Source organism: Notothenia rossii, assembly GCF_949606895.1.
Source record: "Notothenia rossii genome assembly, chromosome: 5".
Classification (NCBI taxonomy): Eukaryota; Metazoa; Chordata; class Actinopteri; order Perciformes; family Nototheniidae; genus Notothenia; species Notothenia rossii.
The window spans coordinates 65,388,248-65,411,961 of NC_136903.1; the positions used below are offsets into that span (position 1 = coordinate 65,388,248).

General features: G+C 43.9%; 2 protein-coding genes across 5 annotated transcripts in view; one reads left to right on the forward strand and one right to left on the reverse strand.

Annotated features, from left to right (window-relative positions):
- LOC307040498 (protein-arginine deiminase type-2-like) overlaps positions 1 to 10,939 on the forward strand; it is a 39,125-nt gene extending 28,186 nt beyond the window's left edge. Inside the window, exons 13-16 of the mRNA XM_079683385.1 lie at positions 8,438 to 8,531; positions 8,627 to 8,706; positions 9,783 to 9,923; positions 10,026 to 10,939. Coding sequence (XP_079539511.1) covers positions 8,438 to 8,531; positions 8,627 to 8,706; positions 9,783 to 9,923; positions 10,026 to 10,259 — 549 coding nt within the window. The 3' untranslated portion in view covers positions 10,260 to 10,939. The remainder of the gene's footprint in view (positions 1 to 8,437; positions 8,532 to 8,626; positions 8,707 to 9,782; positions 9,924 to 10,025) is intronic.
- rap1gapb (RAP1 GTPase activating protein b) overlaps positions 1 to 23,714 on the reverse strand; it is a 287,393-nt gene that overhangs the window by 81,486 nt on the left and 182,193 nt on the right. Inside the window, exons 12-23 of one of the 4 annotated variants that reach the window (XM_079683383.1) lie at positions 22,804 to 22,959; positions 22,587 to 22,658; positions 22,405 to 22,491; positions 21,396 to 21,539; positions 19,520 to 19,651; positions 17,057 to 17,166; positions 15,618 to 15,734; positions 14,735 to 14,864; positions 14,239 to 14,335; positions 13,704 to 13,792; positions 12,605 to 12,652; positions 10,568 to 12,492 (exon numbers count right to left, since the gene is read on the reverse strand). In XM_079683383.1, the coding sequence (XP_079539509.1) occupies positions 12,644 to 12,652; positions 13,704 to 13,792; positions 14,239 to 14,335; positions 14,735 to 14,864; positions 15,618 to 15,734; positions 17,057 to 17,166; positions 19,520 to 19,651; positions 21,396 to 21,539; positions 22,405 to 22,491; positions 22,587 to 22,658; positions 22,804 to 22,959 (1,143 nt within the window). In that variant the 3' untranslated portion in view covers positions 10,568 to 12,492; positions 12,605 to 12,643. Of the gene's footprint in view, positions 1 to 10,567; positions 12,493 to 12,604; positions 12,653 to 13,703; positions 13,793 to 14,238; positions 14,336 to 14,734; positions 14,865 to 15,617; positions 15,735 to 17,056; positions 17,167 to 18,306; positions 18,385 to 19,519; positions 19,652 to 21,395; positions 21,540 to 22,404; positions 22,492 to 22,586; positions 22,659 to 22,803; positions 22,960 to 23,714 lie in introns of those variants that run through there. The other 3 variants (XM_079683380.1, XM_079683382.1, XM_079683381.1) reach the window with 3 other exon arrangements.

The window sequence follows — 23,714 nt, forward strand, 5'->3', positions numbered from 1 at the left end:
ACCTCAGCCTCCAGCTCAGGTACTCGGCCCTCAGTTACTTCAATTCTTTTGTTGACTTGTTCCACCACACTTCGTAATTCCGTCCGAATCTGGGTAGTCTGTATTTTGAGTTCCGCCGATTGGGCTATGGCCTTTTCTTCAATTTTCGCCACCAGGTCCTGTTTAACAGACGCAATAGCGTTAAGTACCACATGTTGGTCGTTGATGTCTGCGTCGTCTGCCAGGTTAGCATTAGCGCTAGCCTCCGCCGCCGGCCCCAACTTGTTGTTTCCCTGGCGATTTTTTGGCATATTTATTCAGCAATCGTCTGGCTATGGATATAACTTGTGTATCAAGTCGCTTGGAGTCCGTTCAAGTGGTTTTAAAAGAGCAGTATTCTGACATTAGTCGTTCTCATTAGGAGCTCAACAAAACTCCGTCTCTACATGGCGCTGCCCTCACCGGAAGCCGATAAAACCAAGGTAATGCTATTTTCAAAAGCTAAAAAGACACCAGAGCCTGTTCTCATTCGTAAAACTCCGTTCGATGTCTCACTATGGGATGCGCCTCATCGCGGAGCAAACAGAAGCATCAATCTCATTACGCCAATCCTGATTGGCTGGTGATCTTGACGTCAGCGTCAGGGAATCTACCCCCTATAAGTAGCTTGCGCTACGCCGCATGCATCATTCAAACACCTCTTCTCGCTTCAGAGCACATCTCTATTGGTAGCCGGGCTAGCTCACACAGTCCACAGACGGAACCAAGCTATCCAAGCTAACTTCGGTCGACGGAAGCTCGCCGGCTACTTCTATATATACTTCTGCAAGAAGACTGTTAATACTAACACACCAGTTAGTGTTGCAATCTACCTCGCCGTTTCTTTCTTCGGAATTAAAGGTAGCTTGCCTTTCCTCACTACCGACACCAAGGTAGCGGGGACGGTTTTTTCTTTTTCTCTCTCACACCAGAGGAGGGGAAGATAAAAAGGGTATTAACACACCAGTTAATATTCTTTGAGAATAAAATTTGACACCGTCGTTTTTTCTCCGGATTAACGACAGTTGGGGAAGGATTTTTTCTCAGCAACGTACCTGTTACGAGCGGGTCCTCTCCACGCCGTCACTACGGCGACCGAGATGGACGCTTCTCTCCCTCACACCAGAGGAGTCAGGGACTCGGAGGCTCGGCTCTGCGGCTGCAGGTTGAAGATATCAGGCACAGACTCACACCAGGTCTACTCGTCCTGCCTCGGGCTGGAACACGCCCAGGAGGCTATCGACAACCCCGGCTCGTGCGGGCATTGTGCCCGCTTCACCATCAAGAGCCTCCGCCGACGGCTAGCACTCCAAGCTAGCTTGTCGGGACAGGACCCCCTCATGTCCGCTGTTTCGCCGGCCGGCAATCAAGACATGGGGGCGTCCGCCGCGGAGATTGAGCCCCGTGCTGTGTCAGGCTGGGGCTCAATAACAGCGGCAGCTGCTGAACCGGAGCCCCGCGCCGTGTCAGGCTGGGGCCCGGTGGCAGCAACAGCCGCGAGAGCGAAGCCCGTGCTGTGTCAAGCTGGGGCTCCCAACTGGACCTCACCATGGTCTCGCCCGCGGATGATGTCCTGGAGTTGGACTACATGGAGGACGAAGAGGATACCTCTGAGTTCCTCCGGTCCGACTCGGATGAGCAAGACGATGATGTCTTCGTGTCATCAGCTCAGGCTGCAAAGCCAGGAGTGATGGCTGCTCTCCCGGGCGATAGCGCACCAGCTTCGCCCTGTCTGAGCATGGACCTGCAGGCCGTGTGTCAACGTGCCGCGTCCAGGCTGGACATCCCATGGCCTGAAATGGCCAAGGAGACCTCCAGGTCTCGCTACGAGGGGAAGACTTTGCCCCAAGCAGCGAGGACAAAGAGGCAGCTCCTTCCAGTCTTCCCGGAGATGCTGGATGAGGTGTCGGTTTCGTGGAGAGACCGCCCCTTCAGTAATAAGGCCCCAATCCAGGGTGCCTCTTCCCTGGACTGTGACGGTATGGAGAGGCTCAGCCTGCTCCGCATGCCGCCCATGGAACCGCTGGAGGCAGCCCACCTCCAACCGAGGCTGGCTCTGACACCAAGCAGGAACCCCATGCTACCGGTGAAGGCAGACCGGTTCCAGTCAGCGATGACGGAACGGGCCTATAAAGCCGCAGCGTGTTCCGCCAGGGCACTCAATGTCTCCTCACTGCTGACCGCCTACCAGGCGGAGCTCTGCGAGGACCTATCGAGCAAACCTGGGCCGGCCGTATGGGACGAGATCGCAGCGATCACAGACATTTGCCTCCGTGTGCAGCGCTGTACAGTCCAGGCCACGGGCAAAGTCATGGGCATAATGGTGGTACAGGAGAGAGCCAGGTGGCTCAACCTGACCAACCTCCCAGACCGGGAAAAGGAGGATGTTCTTGACATGCCTATCGTTCCCGAGGGTATTTTCGGATCCGCTTTAGTCTCGATGCAGCGGAGATGTGAGTCGAAAAAGAAGGAAGACGAGGCCCTCCACCTCTGTCTCTCCCGAAGGGTCCAGCCGCTACCTGCGACGGTCTCGTGGCAGTGCTTCGCCCAAGTTGCCTCACGTCTTGCCCGGTTCAAGGTACCGAGGCAGCAGAGGCCACAACCCGCCCCGAGTCCCCAGCCCAGGCAGGAGACGAGGACGAGCTGGCCGAGGAAATCTCCAGTTTCGGCAGCTGCTGTTCAGGCACAGCCGACTCAGATTTTCGGTCACCAGTCGAGGAAGAAGAAGCGGGCGGCCTGACAGCCTCCTCTCCTCTCCTTGGTGACAGAGCTGGAAGTTCCCTGTTCCCCAGCTCCAGATGTGTTTTCGGGGTGCCATCAGGCCTCCATCTTCCCGCCGCCTCGAGTGATGCCGCAACGCCATCCTCAAGTTCGCGCCAGAAGGGAAACAGACTTAATACCAGAGACAGCGAGTTCTGCTATCTGCCTAAGTCACAAAAACAAGTCAAGTCAAATAAACAATTTTTCACTGTCGCATCCAGGCTTCAAGCCGAGGGCGCAGTCCAAAAAAATGAAAAGAAAGACAATAAAAACAATAAACAGTCTGTCGCCTGTCCCTCTTTTGAGAGCAGCTACGGCCTCTCTCAAAAGGCGGATAATAGACGGGTCTGTGAAGGCACCACCGCCATGCGCATGCGCAGTGACGACTGAGGTTATAGACCCGCTACCGTCACGCGCATGCGCAGTGCCGGCTGGGGTTGTGAAGGCACCACCGTCACGCGCATGCGCAGTCTCGGTGGGGATTGTCGAAATGGGGTACCATCGTGTTCAGACACTAGAGGGCCCCATAACACAACAAATAGAGACTCAGAGGGTAAGAGACGTGACATCTCCGCTGGCTCTAAGGAGCAAACAGTGGGAGATGCTCACAGGGTCTGCTTGGGTTTTCAAGACAGTAACACAAGGCTACAGACTCCAATTCGCTGTCACCCCCCCTCGCTTCTCGGGCGTTCTGTATTCACAAGCCCGAGGAGAGTCAGCCCATATTCTGGAGAGAGAGATTCTCTCACTTCTAAAAAAGAAGGCTATATCTATAATACCCGCCGAGCAGAGTCAGAGCGGCTTTTATTCCAAGTATTTCCTCGTTCCCAAACGGGGAGGGAACGGAATTCGGCCAATACTAGATTTGAGGGCTCTGAACAAATATATAAAAAGATACAAATTCTTAATGCTCACTCACACATCTCTGCTGCGTCTCGTGCGACAAAACGACTGGTTTACATCAGTCGACCTGAAAGATGCGTATTTCCACATCCCAGTATATTACCCACACAGGAAATATCTGAGGTTCGCATTTCAGGGGATCTGTTACGAATACAGAGTACTTCCCTTCGGTCTGTCTCTCAGTCCAAGAGTGTTTGTACGATGTACGGAAGCCGCGATAGCCCCGTTAAGACAACAGGGTATTCGCCTGGCAACCTACCTAGACGACTGGCTGCTTCTCGCACAGTCGGAACAGGAGGCTATTACGCAGACAAATATCCTCGTAAAGCACCTGCTAAACCTGGGTTTCATAATAAACAAAGAAAAGAGCATGTTGTGCCCGGCACAGACTGTACTCTTCCTGGGTTTACACCTGAACTCGGTGCCCTTTACAGCCCGCCTGTCAGCGGAAAGAGTGAAAGCTTTCAGAGCTTGCCTCGCTCATTTCCAGCTGCGCAAACATGTTCTTTTCAGATCATGCCTGCGGTTACTGGGGCTCATGGCGTCCGCCATCCTGGTCGTACGACTGGGACGGTTACACATGAGGGAGTTTCAGCGCTGGGTAGCCGCTCTAAAACTAAACCCCGCGCATCATGGCACGCGGAGAGTGATGGTTACTGTGAAATGCGTAATGGCACTGCGCCACTGGCTGCACCCGACTTTTCTGGTACGGGGCGTGCCTATGGGTGCTGTCCTTTCACGGAAGGTGGTCACCACAGACGCATGTCTGACAGGCTGGGGAGGTATTTACGAAGGTCGTCCGGTGAGGGGTCTCTGGAGCAGAGACCTCCAGCGGTCGCACATAAATTACCTGGAGCTTTTAGCGGTGTTCCTCAGCCTAAAACGCTTTCTGCCTTTTCTCAGAGAACACCATGTCCTCGTGAGGACGGACAATACGACCACAATATCGTATATAAACCGACAAGGGGGTTTGCGCTCTCTCCAGTTACACATGCTGGCACGCAAACTGATCTTGTGGAGCTGCGGCCGTCTCCTCTCTCTGAGAGCGACGCACGTACCGGGTGTGATGAACCTCTGGGCAGACCTGCTGTCAAGAGGCGTACCACTATATGCAGACTGGACTCTACATCCAATGGTTGTGAGCCAGCTGTTGGTGCGTTACGGCCGAGCCGCGGTAGATCTGTTCGCATCAAAAGAAAATGCTCACTGTCAGCTTTTCTTTTCAATGTGCGATCAAAACGCACCATTAGGCGTGGACGCGCTCGCGCACATTTGGCCTCCGGTCCTTCTGTACGCGTTTCCACCCCTGGCGCTGATACACCCAACTCTGGCCAGAGTGAGGGAACGGCGACACACAATGATCCTGATAGCTCGGCCTGATGGCCGAGATATATCAGCTGTGCTGTGCGGTCAGCCGTGGCAGCTCCCTCTACGCAGAGACATACTGTCTCAGGCGTGGGGGACGATCTTTCACCCACACCCGGAGCGCATGGCCCTATGGGCCTGGCCCGGGAGTGGTATAATCTGAATTCAGTGGGTCTCCCGCAGATGATGATAAACACTATTCAGAGTGCGAGAGCTTCCTCCACTAGGTCTCTTTATGACTGTAAGTGGATGGTGTTTGAGGACTGGTGCCTTCAAAAAGGGCACACCTCTTTTCAATGCCCTGTGGGAGTGATTTTATCATTTCTACAGGACCTAATTGATAAACACAGAGCTTTCTCCACGATCAAAGTCTACCTGGCTGCTATTGCTGCATGCCATGTGGGTTTTGAGGGTAAGACGGCCGGCCAGCATCCTCTGGTCTGCCGTTTTATGAAGGGAGCTCGCAGGCTCCTTCCTGTTTCCAGGTCACTGGTGCCCTTATGGGACTTGACAGTGGTTTTAGATGGGCTCACTCGAGCCCCATTTGAACCCCTGGAAGAAGCTGACATGAAGCACCTGTCACTCAAGACAGTGCTGTTACTGGCCCTGGTATCCGCCAAGCGAGTCAGTGACATTGATGCGCTATCTGTACATCCTTCATGCACTCAGTTCGCCCGAGGGTTAAAGAGAGTGTTGCTGAAGCCCAACCCTGCCTTTATACCTAAGGTCGTTGGTTCATGTACCCCCATTGCCATTGAGGCATTTCCTCCGCCGCTGTGTCCCTCCGGGGAACAGCAGCCGAATTTGCTATGTCCAGTCCGTGCTTTACGCACTTATGGACAGATCAAAAGAGTTTCGTCATAACTCTTTGTGTCCTGGGCTAACCCTCAGAAGGGCAAGCCTGTTACTAAGCAACGGCTCTCTCACTGGATTGTGGAGGCAATTGCTTTGGCTTACACGAGTCAGGGTCTGCAGGCACCTTCGGGTTTGCGTGCTCATTCGACTCGTGGTCTGGCTACATCCTGGGCTTTGTTCAAGGGTGTTTCCATCCAAGACATTTGTGCAGCAGCGAGCTGGTCCTCGCCGCTCACTTTTGTCCGCTTTTACAGATTAGACGTCTCTGCTCCCAGTGTGGCCCATGCAGTGCTGGGCCCCCTGCTGAGTTAGAGCTCTAACTGTTAAATTCTGGTTGGGTTTGGTGATTTTCGAAATAAGCTCGTCTGGCAATACGGGAGCTACAATATCCCATAGTGAGACATCGAACGGAGTGTTACGAATGAGAACTATAGGTTACTTACGTAACCCCAGTTCTCAGAGTAACATGAAGTGAGATGTCTCACCAGACGGCCCTCCTTGCTATGGTGAAGCGAGAAGAGGTGCTTATTTTGAATGATGCATGCGGCGTAGCGCAAGCTACTTATAGGGGGTAGATTCCCTGACGCTGACGTCAAGATCACCAGCCAGTCAGGATTGGCGTAATGAGATTGATGCTTCTGTTTGCTCCGCAATGAGGCGCATCCCATAGTGAGACATCTCACTTCATGTTACTCTGAGAACTGGGGTTACGTAAGTAACCTATAGTTTTAGATATTGTTACTATGCAAGGACAAGTACTAGAAGTGGTTGCCTCTTATAAATACCTAGGTATCTAGCTTGATGATTGTCTTACTTTTAAACTTCATGTCAATAACCTGCTTAAAAAGCTGAGGGTTAGGCTAGGTTTCTTTTTCAGAAACAAGCCCTGTTTCTCACTTTATCACAGCGCACTGAAATCCCTGTTTTTAGATGAGAATAAAACAAAGACCTTTGGGGACAGGGATGATAGCTCATATATGAGACTTCAAAGGTCTTTTATTTTGAAACTGTACATCAGAATGTCCTGATTTTTTCTGAGTGACTACATGGGGTGTCCTGCTATCACCCTGGAGTGAGAATCATCTATGATACTGGACAGTTTTTGTTTTATTCTCATCTAAAAACAGGGATGATAGCTCATATATGAGACTTCAAAGGTCTTTTATTTTGAAACTGTACATCAGAATGTCCTGATTTTTTCTGAGTGACTAGATGGGGTGTCCTGCTATCACCCTGGAGTGAGATGGATCTATGATACTGGACAGTTTTTGTTTTATTCTCATCTAAAAACAGGGATGATAGCTCATACAATAGAGATTTCAAAGGTCTTTTATTTTGAAACTCTATATCAGAATGTCCTGATTTTTTCTGAGTGACTAGATGGGATGTCCTGCTATCACCCTGAAGTGAAATGAGTCTTTGATACTGGACAGTTTTTGTTTTATTCTCATCTAAACACAGAGGGAGGATTTTGTTTTACTCTACCGTAATGCATAGGATATTCGCGCACCGCAATATCACGTGAGGGCTGGCTTGACTAGGTTTTCCCGAGTGGAGGCTGGCTTGACCGCAGTTGTTTCTTGCTTGAGGCCACGAAAAGGCTAGTCACTGTGACCTTTTTACCTGTGCTGGACTATGGTGATTTGTTGTATATGAATGCACCTGCCCATTGCCTGAACAAGTTAGATGCCGCCTATCACAGCGCACTGAGATTTGTCACAAATTGTAAAGCACTTACACATCACTGTACCCCTGTATGCCAAGGCAGGTTTGCCATCACTTACTGTACGAAGGCTCAGTCATTGGTACACGTTTATTTATAAAGCTTTGTTGGGTAAACTCCCGTATTATATCTGCTCTCTGATAACACAGAGAGTTGCAAGCAGCTATTGTCTGAGATTGCATGATGTAGTATTGTTAGATGTGCCAAGAGCAAGGACTGTCTTAGGTAAGACAGCTTTTATGTGCGCAGCTCCACTTGCTTGTAACAATCTTCAGCAAGAATTGAAACTGAGCAATCTCATTCCTCTGCATGTTTTTAAAGCTAGGCTAAATGAAATGCTCGTTGATACTATGGGCACATGTAAATGTCTATAACTATGTAATTGTATCCTGTAAATATAATATATGATGTCCTTTATTGTTTTATGTTTCATGTGGAACCTATATGCTGCAGGTCTCCCTTGAAAAAGAGATCTATGATCTCAATGGGACCAATCTGGTTAAATAAAGGTTTGAAATGAAATGAAATAAACATTATGAAACTATTGCTTAAGGAACTTATGTCTTCTGTGGTTATATTTTCAGCACATCTGATAACTACTAATTTGCATGTCATTCATTTTAGAATGCGCGAAATACAGAATAACTTTGCTCAAGATATGAAACACATGAGGATACATTGCATAGTTAGGAGACAGAAAGCTGCTAACTGTTACCGGTGGATACAGAAACGCTTTTATGTGATGGATTGAATGAGCTCCCAGGACAATGGGGCAGCTGCTGTTATCTTTGTCTCTTGTGTTTCTGTGCACAGGGATTCCGGCTGCTGCTGGCCAGCCCGGACGCAGGCTACAAACTATTCAGAGGCTTACAGAGGGATGGACACGGGCAAGCCAAACTGTTCGAGGGTAGGCCTGTCTCAAACTAAATTGGAAAAACAACTACACAATGAGTTCTTAGCAATGCACACAGTCATCATGTTATCCTCCCCACTTCCAAAAAGGTCTGAAAGATGAAGAACAGCAAACAGTGGATGAGATTCTGAATGACAAAATGCTCGCATATGAAAATAACTATGTGCAGGTGAGTGGGATTGCATAGTAAGACGAACATACAGCTTGCTTTGTCTACTTTTTGGTGCAGGGAATAAAATCCCCCGAAGATCTAACTGCAAAGTTATGGCAAATTTCTCACAAAAAAAGTTATCACCTTTTTCATTAAAACATATTTTCCTTCTCAAGACAACAGCCAGCCAGAAATTACACTCATAATGTAGACAACCTCATTCCACAACTGTAGGTGTTAATATAGCACGATAACAGCTTATACTCTGCGTAAACTCGGCATGATTTTAGATACAGACTGCAGGATTTGCTCCCATTCAGACAAATGAGCATTAGTGAAGGAAAGCATTGATGTTAGGGGATAACGACTGTCTCACTGTCAGCGTTTCTGTTTATTTAAAAAGTGTTGGATGTGGGTAAAGTCAGGGTGCTTTGACATCACTATTTTCCCGTTATCGGAAATAAGGGTCTAAGCCTAAATCAAGAAACTGAATGAAGAGCCCCCGACCATAAATCTTTACAGTTGGCAGCATGCATTTAACATTGTTTCCCCTGCATCCTGTGAAAGTAAGATTCATCCAACAGAAAGCCAGATGAAGTGAAGGATTCATCCCTTTTGACAACAAGTTTCCACTGCTCTCAAGACTAACATTTGACATTGCTGTTGTTAGTCTGAATATGTCCCCGCTTGACCACTTGTATCAAAGCTCCTGATGAACACTTTTCATGATGAAGGCCATTTGTCTTTTCTCCCTACCAAGTTCCAACATATTTGATGTGCATTAGGACTCAGCAGCCCTGTTATATGAACTTGTTTGAGCTTGTATGGCCTTCTGCATCACTTTTCTGCCTATATCAGCACTTATAATTGGTCAGGTCGAATTAAACAGGACAGAAATTTTACACTGACTCGTTGGGAAGAGGGCATCCTATGACAGAGCCGAATTCAAGGTTACTGAACTCTTCGGTGGACAAAGATGATCTTGAGCACTCTGTTTTTTGTGAGACCCTTCGCTAATAAGAGGTTACAGATACAAATTGGGTGTTGTAGTTTGTGTAATGGATAATGTATTTTTTTACTGCCTGCTCTCTCAGAGCTGCATTGACTGGAACAGAGATGTGCTGAAGCGAGAGCTGGGCTTGGACGACGAGGACATCATCGACCTGCCAATCCTCTTCAAGATAGACGACAAGACTAAGACTGAGCTCAGAGCAGTGGCTTACTACCCTGACATGGTGTGTGCAGACATATTGCTTATACAGTACTGTATGTGATTGTTTGAAATAAATCTAAGAGACGATACCGTGAGTCTTATGATCCATCTTGTCTCTTTCCAGGTGAACATGATCGTCTTGGGGAAAAACCTGGGCATTCCGAAGCCCTTTGGCCCCAAGGTGAACGGACGCTGTGCCCTGGAGGTGGAGATGTGCTCCCTGATGGAGGGCCTTGGTCTCAGCTGCACCTTCATCGACGACTTCGCCTCCTACCACAAACAACTGGGAGAGGTGCACTGCGGCTCCAACGTCCGCAGGGAACCATTTGATTTCAAGTGGTGGAACCTGGAGATGTGAATAAAAACTGATCCGTGGGTGGAGAAGGGTTAGAGGACCAGGTTCAGGTTCAAGAAAACAAACGCAGCCCCTCTCATTTTCTTGCCTTATATTTTCTCTAAAATCATGAAATGCTTTATTTTCTCATAACCTTACTTATTATTTGGGGGGGGGGGAGAATGTGCCAATCTTCTTTAATAAACATTTTTGGTGGCTTTATTTACAAAAAAATATGTAAAGCAATATTTACAAACATGTTTTTTGAACAAGGGCTTAAGCAGACAAGAACATAACTACAATCATTTGAATGGAGCACATAGAAGGGTCCCTCCTTTTGTTGTGGTTTATAGCAAGCACAGTTAGATGAACGGTACCACATAGTAATATGCTATAATATTACATCGCCACAAGAGGGCGCACATCATCTACTCAAGCATTTCCAAAGTAAAATAATTTGACATTTTTTTCATGAATCAATTTCAGAGGCTGTAATACACACATGTGTAATTAATACCAAAAATGTGTCCTCATATCTTTTCAATGCCTTTTTCAAGTAAAAAGCAAAAGATTGTAGCTTGATGAACCCACTTTGGGTTGTTTTGCATTTGGTCCAGTGTCTCAACCTTTTTGCACTTTCACAAACTGGAAATGCTGTTTTTAAATCAGCAAAGACAATAAATCTCATGTTCGCTTCAGTCATATTACTTAAATAAAGTCCATATGTCAGTTCTTTCCTTCATCATAAATTGAAAAACATGAATAAGCTTCTCTGCTCTGAAAAGGGGAGCTGTTTCAGACTTAAGTTTTCTGCAGTCAGGAGATAACACAGTTCACCATTCATCGGGGCAGATATGTACAAATAAATAAATGTTTGCCTAAGTTTTTACATTCAAGCCAGCTGGAGGCAACACAGTGCCTTCAAATATGACCCTCCTTCAAAGCAGCTCAGAGGACACAATCATTTTAAAGGCAACTTCAGGAGGAGTCACAGTGAAATTCATATTCAGCTTATTGACCTTTTTTTTCCAAGAGGTCGCCATACGAAATAACTCTGCAAATATGGTGCTTAGGTCACGTAATTACACGTATTACACTTTACAAATAAAGTAGGAAACTGAACTTTTGTCTCTCTATCAGCGATGTGCACTGCATCTGGAGATGTTGGCTGGTTTCTGATAAAACACAAATCACAGGGACAACACCTCTATGTCAAGCATGGCAACAGTGTACAGAGGTTTTTGGCAAGCAGATTTACACCATGCACAGTACCGTTGTACACACACTTGTACACAGACATCGAGTCAACAAGTGGTGTGGGACAAAGGTCTAAACAGCAGTACCTTGACGTATGGATTGAGGATGCATGTTGCTGGTTAGAGCACTGATGTAATTATGCTTTTTACTCTTGTTTTTTTTAAAAGTAGCATCTCTATCGTATTTCTTTCTACAGAATTACTGTTTTACAGTACAATTTTGAATAACAAATTGCAGACACAATTTCCCGTACCCTATATTACCCATTACCCACCTAAGAGGGAGGCGACTGATCCTTTTACAGCCACCAACAACAGCATTGTAGAAGTACTCCGTTAAAAACATGACAGGTTGACCGAAGCTGTCGTAAAACACAACAAATATCCACAGCAGAATACTCAGAAGAAGAAAAGATCAATAAAACACAAAAAGTAGCCTTGACAGACAGCCACACACACACACTGGTACATCAAAGTTAAACCCATGTACAATATCACAGTGGGATGTGAGGTTGACATTTTAAAAAACATGTTTCTATCTAGTGCAACTCTCCTCTCTATAGACTGTTTAACAAGCTAAAACAAACAGCAGTTGTTTAATCGGTTATGATTTAATTCCCCATTATTTAACCCTAGTTATTACCCTGATCCTTTCAAGACGACACACGACAGCAAGAGTCTGTTTTCAGAGCTTACTGGCTTGACGAATGATACAGCAGACAGGCTTATTCTGCTAAGCCAGCTGATGGATGACAGTCAGTAATGATGCTGCATGGCTGTGGAGGTGTCCTTTCCCATGCTTTGAGCTTACAGGGTTCCCCATTGAGCTGGAATGAGGGACGATAGGTGGGTTCATGTCCAGTCAGAGGATCCATGCCAAACATACAAAGAAAGATCTGTCAGTCTCTTGATCTGCCTTCTGACTCGGCTCCTCTTCTGCGTCAGTGGTTCACATGGTTCCCTTGGCTCGTTTTTGGCTAAAGATGCCTCTAATGGCAATGCTGAGACAAAGGAGGAAAAGGTTACGCACACAAAAAAGAAGGATCAGGTGAATGTAGGGTTAAAACAAATCTTTAAGTCGTACAATTATGACAAGTCAACATTATGTCTCACCAGAAGATGGACGTTGATGCAGTGATCAGAGCAGTGTGGCTAACAGTTCTGCATACGGACATAAAAAAGAAGAGGGCATATTTAATACAGACAAATGTAACAGAAAAAAAACACTGCAGTTAATTTTCTTCAGTGATTATTTTGTCTATTCTGGTTTTCTATACTTTCCACATGAATTTATAGAAGGCAATGTCGAACAGTCAGTCCGTTCACCCCTGTCGTCCGGACTCGAATTTCAAACTATTGGACTGATGGCACAGATTTCTTTTTAAACAATCATGGTTCCCAGAAGATTGATATTATTGACTGGTGATTGTGAATAGCTTTGATGATCCCTTGAGTGTACATCAGGTCAAAATGATGTCCAATAACTGCAAAACTAGAGACATTACCATCAGCCTAAGATGTATTTAGAATTTAGAGCAAATTATTCAAATGTTAGCATGAAAACACGATAAACTAAATGATGTGAACATACATTTTTAACATCTGCATGTGAGCATTGTCTTTGGAGGAATTTAGCATTTAGCACAAAGCTCTATTGTTCCTAACTGTAAAGAGCTTGTTGATGTACTTTTTAGTCTATGAAATATCATAAAACAGGGTACAAATAAATATATAATAACGACCCATTAGAAGTTGCTAGTACTGAAGTTGACATTTTCAAAGGCCAAATATATCACATGAAAACCAAAAAAGGTGTGCAAATGTTCATACTTGACTTGGAAAGTAATGAATATTATTTCTCAATAATGAACTCAATTTGTTCAGTTTATTACAAACTTATGAAAACAAAGTTGGGAAATCCATCCTTCATTTTCGGGTAATATACATTCCCCTTCATCTCAAGCTATCTACCTTTAAATGGGCCCTATTATGCTTTTGGGGGTTTTCCCTTTCCTGTAGTGTGTTAAATGTTTGTGTGCATGTAAATGGTCTGCGGAGGCTAAAATCCCAAAGTTCAAACCAGAGGGAGTTTCTCTGCCACACACCCCTATAGGGCCCTTTTACACAAAGGAACATTCTTTCAGTGACTTTGTAAAACATGGAGGACCATCTGAGTGTCCCCTAATGAAGAATGACAAGCAGATTGTCTCACCGATGAGGAGCGCTCTGTCTTGGGCATGCTGTCTGTCCCTTTGGGCTCAGAGCTCTTCACTCCATCCGGTTGCTGCTGCAGACGAGACGCTGATGGGAAAGAGGCAACACAAGCGTCGCTGTCATAGTTTATCAACTCAAGCACATAATGCTGCCAGCTGTTCTATCACAAAAAGGATATCTAAGCATGCAAGAGAATAACGTTCTAGAGTGAATCGTCAGTCATTTCAAAAGAACAGCAACTGTTTGGAAATCACAAATCAGTCATTTTAGAATATATTCATTTCAGAAGAGTTTGTAACACAGACTGGTCCTTCTGGTGTTGGCAGTGAGCTCCACTAAAGAAGCTAAGGTGAGGATCAGTGCTCAAGGGTGTTTGGATATTAATTGCTCGGGATGTGAAGAGTGTTATTCTTACATCCGCTCCATCTAGATTTTCCCCAGATAGTGTTGATATGGGGCCCTTGTGAACTTGTCTCTCACACCTTCAGGCTATCACTGTCCCAGAAATATGAGCTCTTTACTGCTTAACTCACCTGGAACACTCCCCTGGGTTGCACTGCACGAACTGTCCTCCATTGAGCCGTACGTAAATGACTCTCCCTTGAGTGGCGTAACACAAGACGCACTTTCCTGTAGGAAGGGTAAAGGAAGTTAAGTCATATTTTTACCAGACATTTTTTAAAGGAAATGCTGACAGATTAATTATAACCACAGCTCTACTCCAAAACAGTATTGGCATTTTCTATACTTTTGACATGCAAATGAACGTAAGCAAAAATATATAGATTACTATGGGATTCATGTTGAGACCTGTCATTACTGGGATGAAGTTAAATCCATCAAACCTTCTCACAGTAAGGTAACCAAAAAGGAACAAGATTAATAGCTTATTATTCCCTACAGTAAACATGGGCTGAATGATAAATATTTCATCAGCTGTGAGACGCTGCCTGCGGCTTTGGTTTTTGGGAAGTGGCATGCATATATGTACTTTCATTATGTGTTGTCTCTCTGCCTGTCTCCACCCACCAGTCCGGTGTCGTACTCCTCCTCTGCCTCGTGCTCCTCCACTACGCTGGCAAAGCTGCTGGCGTTGGAGGAAGAGCGGGAAAGGTCCTGCGCCTCGGGGATGGACGGCGCCCTGCAACACATCGCCAAACTATACACCTGGGTCACTCTGACCGCAAGAAACTCCTGTGTTTCCCATACGGTAAATGTATTTAAAGTAGGACAATCAACATGTTTTCTTTATTTTTGTTCTACTATTCCCTCCAAAAGTATAATTAATTCATCATCTTCATTTCACAGCACCTCAGGTAGCACTTTAAAGCAACGTGACAGCAGTGTGTTTGTCTGTGCCAGGTTATTGCGTAATCTAAAAAGCTGTTCTGTAGTTAATGCAACCACCAAATTAGATTTCATCAAGGACTTGGCAATACTCAAGACCAAGTAAACTAGTTTTCCAGCTAAACATGTCACTCAGCACTATAGTAAATTCTAGAATATATTGTCTCACATTAACTTTAGTGTTTGCATATATATCATTATCTCAGATTGAAATGTCTAAATTGATTCTATTTTATTATTATTATTATTTTATTTGATCAACACTAGACAATGGCACGCATTCTGCTTTGCAGGTGACTCCTGCAGAATAGGATGAGAGTGTTTTTGGAACAACAATAAACAAGAATGTTAGAGACAATTTGAAATATATAAGGTGAATTGTGTAAGTAAATGGCCCAAAAATGACTATGACTATGAGAGTAATCCTCCATGCAGGGTTGCTGTTTCATTTAATACAAATATTCCCTATTGACCGACCCAAGGGACCATTCATCACAAATATCTTGTCAATGTACGTACATATAATAAAGTATACTATTATATTGTTGATTAAAATAATATTCACCTGTTCCTAGTAGTAGGGAATTCAGGAGAGCTGTGATTGGAGTAGTTGTCTGATCTGTTTTCCAGAGAGAAGTGGATGCCCTCCGGTGTCCTCTGGGTGTTGGGTGACACCTCTCGACTTCAGGACAAGAATGGAGATTGACATATGAAAATGCAGTCAGTTTACTTATTTCATATGATGACACATTAGACAAACTCTTGAGGAATGTTTAACACTTTCATAACTTCTGATCATGTGCCTTTAACTGCCACAGACTGTTGTTTAAGGTTTGTTTTCCCATTGAAGGGACATGCACATCAACTGCTGCATCACACATATACATAACATACAAGTCCCCATTTTAACAACAAGTTGAAGGCAGTTTTATCTAAATGGATTGTGTGGGAGTCTCTAAGTGCACTTCATATTTCGGTTCATGTATGAACGTGTATGTTTTTTCACAATGCACTTTTATTCAGCAGCAGGTAAGCTTGTTTGGATATTACTGAATGCATTAATGAGATTGTTTATTTGGCCATCACATTATTTCCATGCACATTTCAGATTTACAAAATATATGATAGTAATTAATATGTGGGTGCATGTTATCTGACAATTGCATGCACGTATCCTGGGCAACCCCAGCTGCTGTTAATGTCCCCACAAGGGACAACAAATACAGTAAAGCATTTCCAATCCCCATTGTTTCTCTAAACAGCCCAACAAAAAGAGCTTGCAAGACTTAATTTGCTCATTTTCAGTCTCATACTTTCTTTCCCCCCCCCTCCCAGAACATGTTTACATGCTTCAATGTTTAAAAAACACTTTATTGGCCTCCGGACAGTTCAATGGTCGGAGCTGGCGGCCAAAATGCGGTCACCACTGCCTACAGTAGTAATCTGTCAAATCCTGACCCGGCCGAGCATTTCAGGCAATGTCCTGCCCTCTGTCTCTCCCTTTCAATAATAAGATCTCCAATAAAAGGCCCTCTGGTCCAAAAATACCCCAAAAACACTTACACTCATTGTCTGTCTGAATATACGAGTAATCACCCTCTGTCTGAAACCCTTCCTTTAAGTGCCTGACTGTTTAAGCCCCCCTCCTGGAAAAGCCCATTGTGCTCTCATTGGCAAGCCAGAAACAAAGGGTAGACCCTTGAAAAGTTAGTTCTATAGCAGTTGTTGGAGATAGTTTGATGGGGGGCTTATTTCTATAAGCCTGCATGTGACATAGGAAGGGAAGATCCTAAGGCTTGTTGATTCTCATGTTAGCTCACTAGGCACTCCAGATGTGTGTACACAGGCACTTAAATAGAGAGTCTTTCAAAAATGTGTCCAGTTTTAACAGTGTGCCTTCTAATGGCTAATTTCCTCATTCTAATGCCTTGCTTCCATCTGTTGCAACACTATTTTGTCCTCACTACCCACTCGCTGTGGATCAGCGGTGCTCTGTCCTCTCACCTCCTCTCTTGGACCTCCTGGATGTTCTCAATGCCAATGGCGCTGCTGCGGCGGGAGCTGAATGGGCCAGACTTTTTCCTGGTCGGGCTTTTCCCAGGAATGATCAATGACTGATGGTGGGCAGGGAGAGGAGAGTCAGACACACGATCGGGGGTTGTGTCATCATTCACAAGCATATAGGAAATATGTGCACATGTAGAAATATGCGGCAAAATGAATTATGGACTGATGATTTGATTAATCCTGTGACACATTAAGAAACATGTTTTACAAATCCACTCTGCTCTGAGATTCTGAAATTAGTTAATATTAATATATTCAAGTAACATTTTAAATTCTAAGGTCAGACTCTGGAGTTTAAAGATTCAAAAGGTCTAGAACACACTGACTGTGTAAAAGAACATCAGTGGGAGTGTTTTTTAAATGTTTACTTTTCTGTTACAGAGTAGCCATCAGGCTCTACAATAAAGGCTTGACTGCCTAATAAGAACTCATTAAAACTCAAAACAACCTGCCCTGTATGTACCTATGACTTGCACTATAATGTATATAGTTGGACCCGCACTTCCAAATTGACAAATTATATATTCATTTGAATTCATACAGTCACTTCTTTTCATTTTATTTCTTACATTTCTTCCTTTCTATTTATTATTATTATTATTATTACTATTATTATCATTATTCTTTAATTACATTTTAACCTATAGGCTACAGTCACGTTGTACATTAAAAAAAAATAATATATATATATATATATATATATATATATATATATATTCTTACCTTTCTTTATTTATATATTATTATTATTATTATTATTATGATTATGATTATGATTATTATTATTATTATTATTATTATTATTATTATTATTATTATTATTATTATGTGTCCTGCTGTGTTTACCATCATTGCTGTTGCTGCTAAGATACCTGAGTTTCCCTAAGGGGAGCAATAAAGGTTTATCTTATTTTATGTTATCTTTAAAGACCAATTTAAAAGTGAAATTACGTGTGGTTCGGGTACTATATGTATAAATGCATGAATGAATGAAGTTTTCATTAAAAACATTGCTACAAAATCTGAAAACTTCTCACTGCTACAGGAAATAAAACAGGCACATTTCAAACTACAAACTACATACTGCTCACTTACATTATGAAAATATGAAACATTAAAAGATAAAAGTAAAGAAAGAAAAAAGACAGACAAAAACAGTAAACAAGAAGGGAGAAATATACATGAACCTCTTCTATTGTTCCTATTCCTATGGCACTGCCTCGGCGTCCATATTTACTGGGACTTTTCCCTGGAACAAGCAATGACTGAGCCACACAAGACAGGGAAAGCACAGAGAGAGAGGAGAGGATAGATGGAAAAAAGTAAGGAGGGAGGAAAAGAAAAGAACACATCATAAGATATCATGCAAACAGCACAAATCATTTTAACAGCAAGCTGCAAAGGAGCTTGAAAAAGAGCTAGCAGTACGACTTAATAGAGAGCACAATATCGAAGAAATAGTCAAAAGCTTTTAAAGCAAACTGGGGTCCCGACACAGAGGGGCACAGCAGGAGATAGAGTGCCAAAGAGAGAGCAGACATGTCGCCCCTTTTTGCCCTGAGGGTTACAGGGTTGCTTAGCGATGCATTCAGAAGGAGAAAAAAGGAAAAAACAGGGCAGACAGAATCCAAAGGGAATAACTTTTAAGGAATAGGCCTGTAACATGGGGTTAAATTAGTCCCATATCAAAGTACTGACAAATCCAAAACAGCAATGAATGTCAGAAAAATTGAAATATATTTAAGCCCATCTTTGAACAAATAGGGCGTTGCGTTCCTTGGCTTGTGCCATGCATGCTCTGCAGTCACACATGCACATATACAATGCTGCGAAGAGAGGTCGTAACACGTAACAACAGGAACAAACAGACATGACAGAAGCATAGTAAGGAGGGAGGGAGTCTGGGTAGTCATACAGTTACACTAAGCACACTTCAAGGCTGAGGATAGAGACTTAACCGGGGCTCTAAAACAATCTCACATCGAGAAGGAAACCATCTGATTCATTCCACGATGGATACTCTATTCTTCACATCATCCTTTATTTCTAACCTAACAGTCACCCTGTTTGAAGATGATCTCAACAGATGAGAATGAATGATGAAATTAATGATGGTGATTTTCCAAACAAAACCATCATTAATAGGAACAAGATGAGCCGTAAATTAAAAAAAGGCAAATAATGGAAGCCACTTTAGAATAATGCAAGGGTAAATTAGGAATGAAAATCAGCATTAAATAATAACATAATGAGAGTAAAGTGATACAATGTGCTGACAGGAGTAATTAGCTTATAAGAAATAATATAGGGTAAGCAGTCTGTATTCATCCACTGTGCTGGATATACTGTATACTTTATGTATGATAAGTGGCTTCATGTGAACCAAAACGGGCTACTTACAATCCCTGGGGTTTTGGGGCTCTCTGCGGGATTGTGGGTAAAGCTGCCACTGTGGCTAGTGGAGAAAGTGTTTGACTTCCTGTTACTGAGGCCCATGGCGTCCATAGACTGGCTTCTGCTACGGATGACCCGCTACAGAGAGAAATGAGGAGATACTGTCAGAGGATCCACTTTGATGTTTTGGGGGAAATGCAACTCACCGACCGATTTCTCAAAAGATCGTATACCAAATATATGTGAATATATTTACAATAAAATTACATTAATCCAAATTAGGTCAAGTTTCATAAATGAGGGTACCGTAACTTTCGGACTATAAGCCGCGCCTTTTTCCCTATTTTTCGACGCTGCGGTTTATATAACGGTGCGGCTAATCTATGGATTTTTACAGCTAACGGCCAACACCTTTAACTCTATGGGCTCTATGGCCGGTCCGCGGACCCCCACCTTTAAGCGGCGGGTTCCAGCAGGAAAAGCTGGAGGCCGGAAAAGAGTGAGACAGGTAGCGCGCAAAAGTAAAAGTGGAACCGAGAGGTATGTCGCTGCTGCGGCTTATATTCAGGTGCGGCTTATAGTCCGAAAATTACAGTATGTTTATCTGTATTAAATATTCACACACATTGATGGAAGGGCTTTTTAATAGAAAGCGTTGTCACAATATTTAAGTAAAAAGTGATGATAATAGAGTTAATGATGGATGAATTCCATTTAGCTGAATCTGTTTTCAGGGTCTTGAATTATTCTTTGCTCTTGTGATCACCCTAACTTTTATTATTTTTTTTTTATTAAACCTTTATTTAACTAGGTGTTCCCATTGAGATCTCCGATCTCTTTTTCAAGTGATTATGTGTACATGTGATACTTATTGTGAAATGTTAATAAGTGTGAAGATATTTGGAATACATGTGTTGAATCTCTGAGAAGAACAAATGTGTGTGTACTTACATGTGTGTTTGTTTGTGTGTACACATGACCACATCCTGGTTTGTGCTTGCATGTGTGTACGCAGGACTATTTTCGTACGCTTAGGGGCAGTGCCAGTCAACAAGCAGGAGGGAGAAGCTGCGTGAAATAATTGTAGGTTCACAGGAGGTCGAGGAGAGTGTAGGCTTTGTACATCTCTATGTATCTTTTGAGGTGTTTTTGTGTAATTAGAGGGGCAGATGAAACACAATGTGAGCAAGGAGGACAGCGAGAGAAAGTAGGAGAATTTACACAGTTTGAGGCAAAGAGAGGGAAACAAATAATTTGTGGAGATTTGAGGGACAGAAAAATATGCTCTTGATAGTTAGAGAAACATACAAAATTTGTGTGCAAGATTTATAGAAAGGTATTGTATGCTTGCATGCATAATAAAATAATTTGAAGCCAGAGGCTGAGAGAAAAATTGGTATATAAGATGGCAAATAACGACTTGTTGTCACAGGGAGAAGAAAGACAGCTCAGGGGGAACTCTGCCCATGGGTAGACATGCAAACTGCATCATCAGCTCCCTAATGAGGGGTCATTAAATCGTTCATCAGGCACAAACAATCACAGCTTCTACCGCCGAGCCTAAGCGGCGGGGCCACGCTCCACCACCCTAATGTCCATTGATGAAGCACTCAGTCAGAGAAAGTGACTCTCGTACACAACAGGACACCGTGCAGCCCCGAAGCCACACCATCATGTACAAACACAGCAGTCCCAGCCAAGTGAAATCAAATGCCACAGGGCTGTTCTTTTGAGATACTGCACATGTTCTCTGCTTTGTTTTCTCATGTGTGAATACCCAGAATCCCACCCAAGAGAGGGAAAGGGAAATAAAAGCACCCTAAAAGTGTGTGCATTCGCTCTCATGCATGTGGGGTTGCAGATTAACAGGAGGGTGCTGTACCTTGAAGGATTCAAAGAAGCCTCCTCCGCCTGCTCCGGCCCCGTTCTCCAGCTTTTCATCGTCTCCACCCAGACCCATCATGGACTGGCTGTTGATGTGCAGCTCCTCGTACAGAGTCTCCAACAGGGCTGACCGTGTGCGCTCCTGACAACAACAACACACTCAGTCTGCACAGGTACTAACTCTGTCTAAGGCCCAATTCCAAACCGACCCCTGCAACCCACAACCCACTTCCACTCCCTCCAACAGTGGCTCTACATCGGTCCTCACTTCACCTGCTGCATGTCGCAGAACAAGCTGGGTACAAATAGTTCTGTGCAAACATTTACTCGTAAACTGTGCAAAAAAAGAGACATTTAATATTGTCATGTTGATTTGAACTTTAAGGTTACATTGTATTTTCATATTTTTTAGACCCAGGTCTAGAGAACCATAGACTTGTTTATTTGATTGTAATGTTTCGCATATTTACAGGGACTGTTGCAAAAAACAATCATTCGATTTCAAACAAAAATAGTTACATAAAAAAACACCACTAAAGTTTATTTTGAATTTTAATTATATTACATTTTATATAATTTTTATTTGAAATCTGCCTAAACATATCCCTAAAATAGCTGTTTGAAAATGTATGACATTTCCTGTTTCTGCCTGAGATAGTGGAGATTGTCCCAAAGCTGGCCGCTGTATTTACACCCTCCACCTGAAATAAGGGTGTGACTACATATGGAGCGCACTCTGACACGGAGGGTTCGGTCAGGAATTGGACTATGTCTTAAATTCACCTTACTTCATCGTTTCAAATTTGGGTGACAGTGATGAAAATATGATAGGACCACGTCAGGATGATAGACATCAGCGCTATAGCTCACTGGCTTGTTGAATGTTTAGATGATGATAAATCTATGTTGGCACTTGAAATAAATTCCTGTTAGGAATATAGGCAGTAGGGTGCACACCTATTCCAAAGTTGTACACTCACACAAACACAGGCATTCACACTTCTCACCTCGAGCGTGGCAAACTTCTCAGCCTTGTAGCAGGCGTACTCAGCATTGATGAGCTTAGTGAAGAGGAACTCCCGGAACTCTGGGCCCTAAGGACGGTAAATATAAGGGAAGGAAAGTCGGAGAGAATGAATGTTTATGATGTCTGCTTACAAAGGTGAATCAAGTTTGTGTGACTGCTGACCTTTTTGAAAACGGCAGGGTCAGGCAGAGCCGGCCCAAAGAAAGGTACATCATCCCGCGCTGTCACAGACACCTGGAGGAAAGAGAAGGTGAGCAAAGGCTATGATACACTGAGATACGTGATGCACATGTCAATTAAAAATACAAACTCCTGAAAACAAAAGTGAATGAATATGATTTTTTTTCTTGATACAGTTTTGTCTGTCTTTGGCACCAACCTTGTATGTGACATTTTCCGTACACGCGTTCTCCACCTGCACCACCACGTACCCATGCAGGAAGTTGGACTGGATCATGTCTGGAACAAAGGGCGTGTTCTCCTCCTGGAACACGATGGCTACGATATCATTGCCTATGTGCCTCTTCCTCTGAAGCTGGATGGCACAGATAAACAAAAGTCACAACGGCGGAAACATCCAAGATGACCAGTTTGAGAAATCACAGAAGCATGCTGGTCGCAGAATCACTGCCAGGATTCGTGCTGACAGATTGACTGGGGATAAATATAGTCCAGGCAGAGAGGTGGACAGGAATCTAATCCAAAAATACCACCCTGGTTTTAGAATTTTATCAGCCAACTTTTGCTACGGATTTAACACAACAAGTAAGTTATATCTGCAGAGCACCTTTACATCTATACAATAAACAAAAATAGTATAAACAACAAGTTCTTGTCACATATATGATGGAGCATACTACACTTAGAAATAACTTACCTATAGGCCCTTATAAATCGACTTTATCTGTCTTTGAGAACTGCCACTGTAAGTGATGTTGCCCCTCTGCTGTACCACGGGCTATATTGCTGAAGTCCCTTTACATGAATGCAGCTGTGACAAGGGTAGACTATTTCAGGCCTCAGCTTTCACAGGCTGTAGACAGTGTGGGAATTAATGAATCCAAAAACCAGTTAAACAGAAATGGAGATTCTGCAGATGGCTGACTGTCAGGGTCCTATAGCGTCACTGCTTAAAAGCTGCATTTTCCTTGTTGCCAAAAAGTTAAAGGTTGCCAAAAGAACGCTTGTGTACTTGGAGGACAGTGGGACTGTGCCAAAGTGTGAGGTTTCTATCCAAGCTATATTTTTTTTAAAACTTGCCAAGCATTAGGACCAACTTCTTCCCCTGCT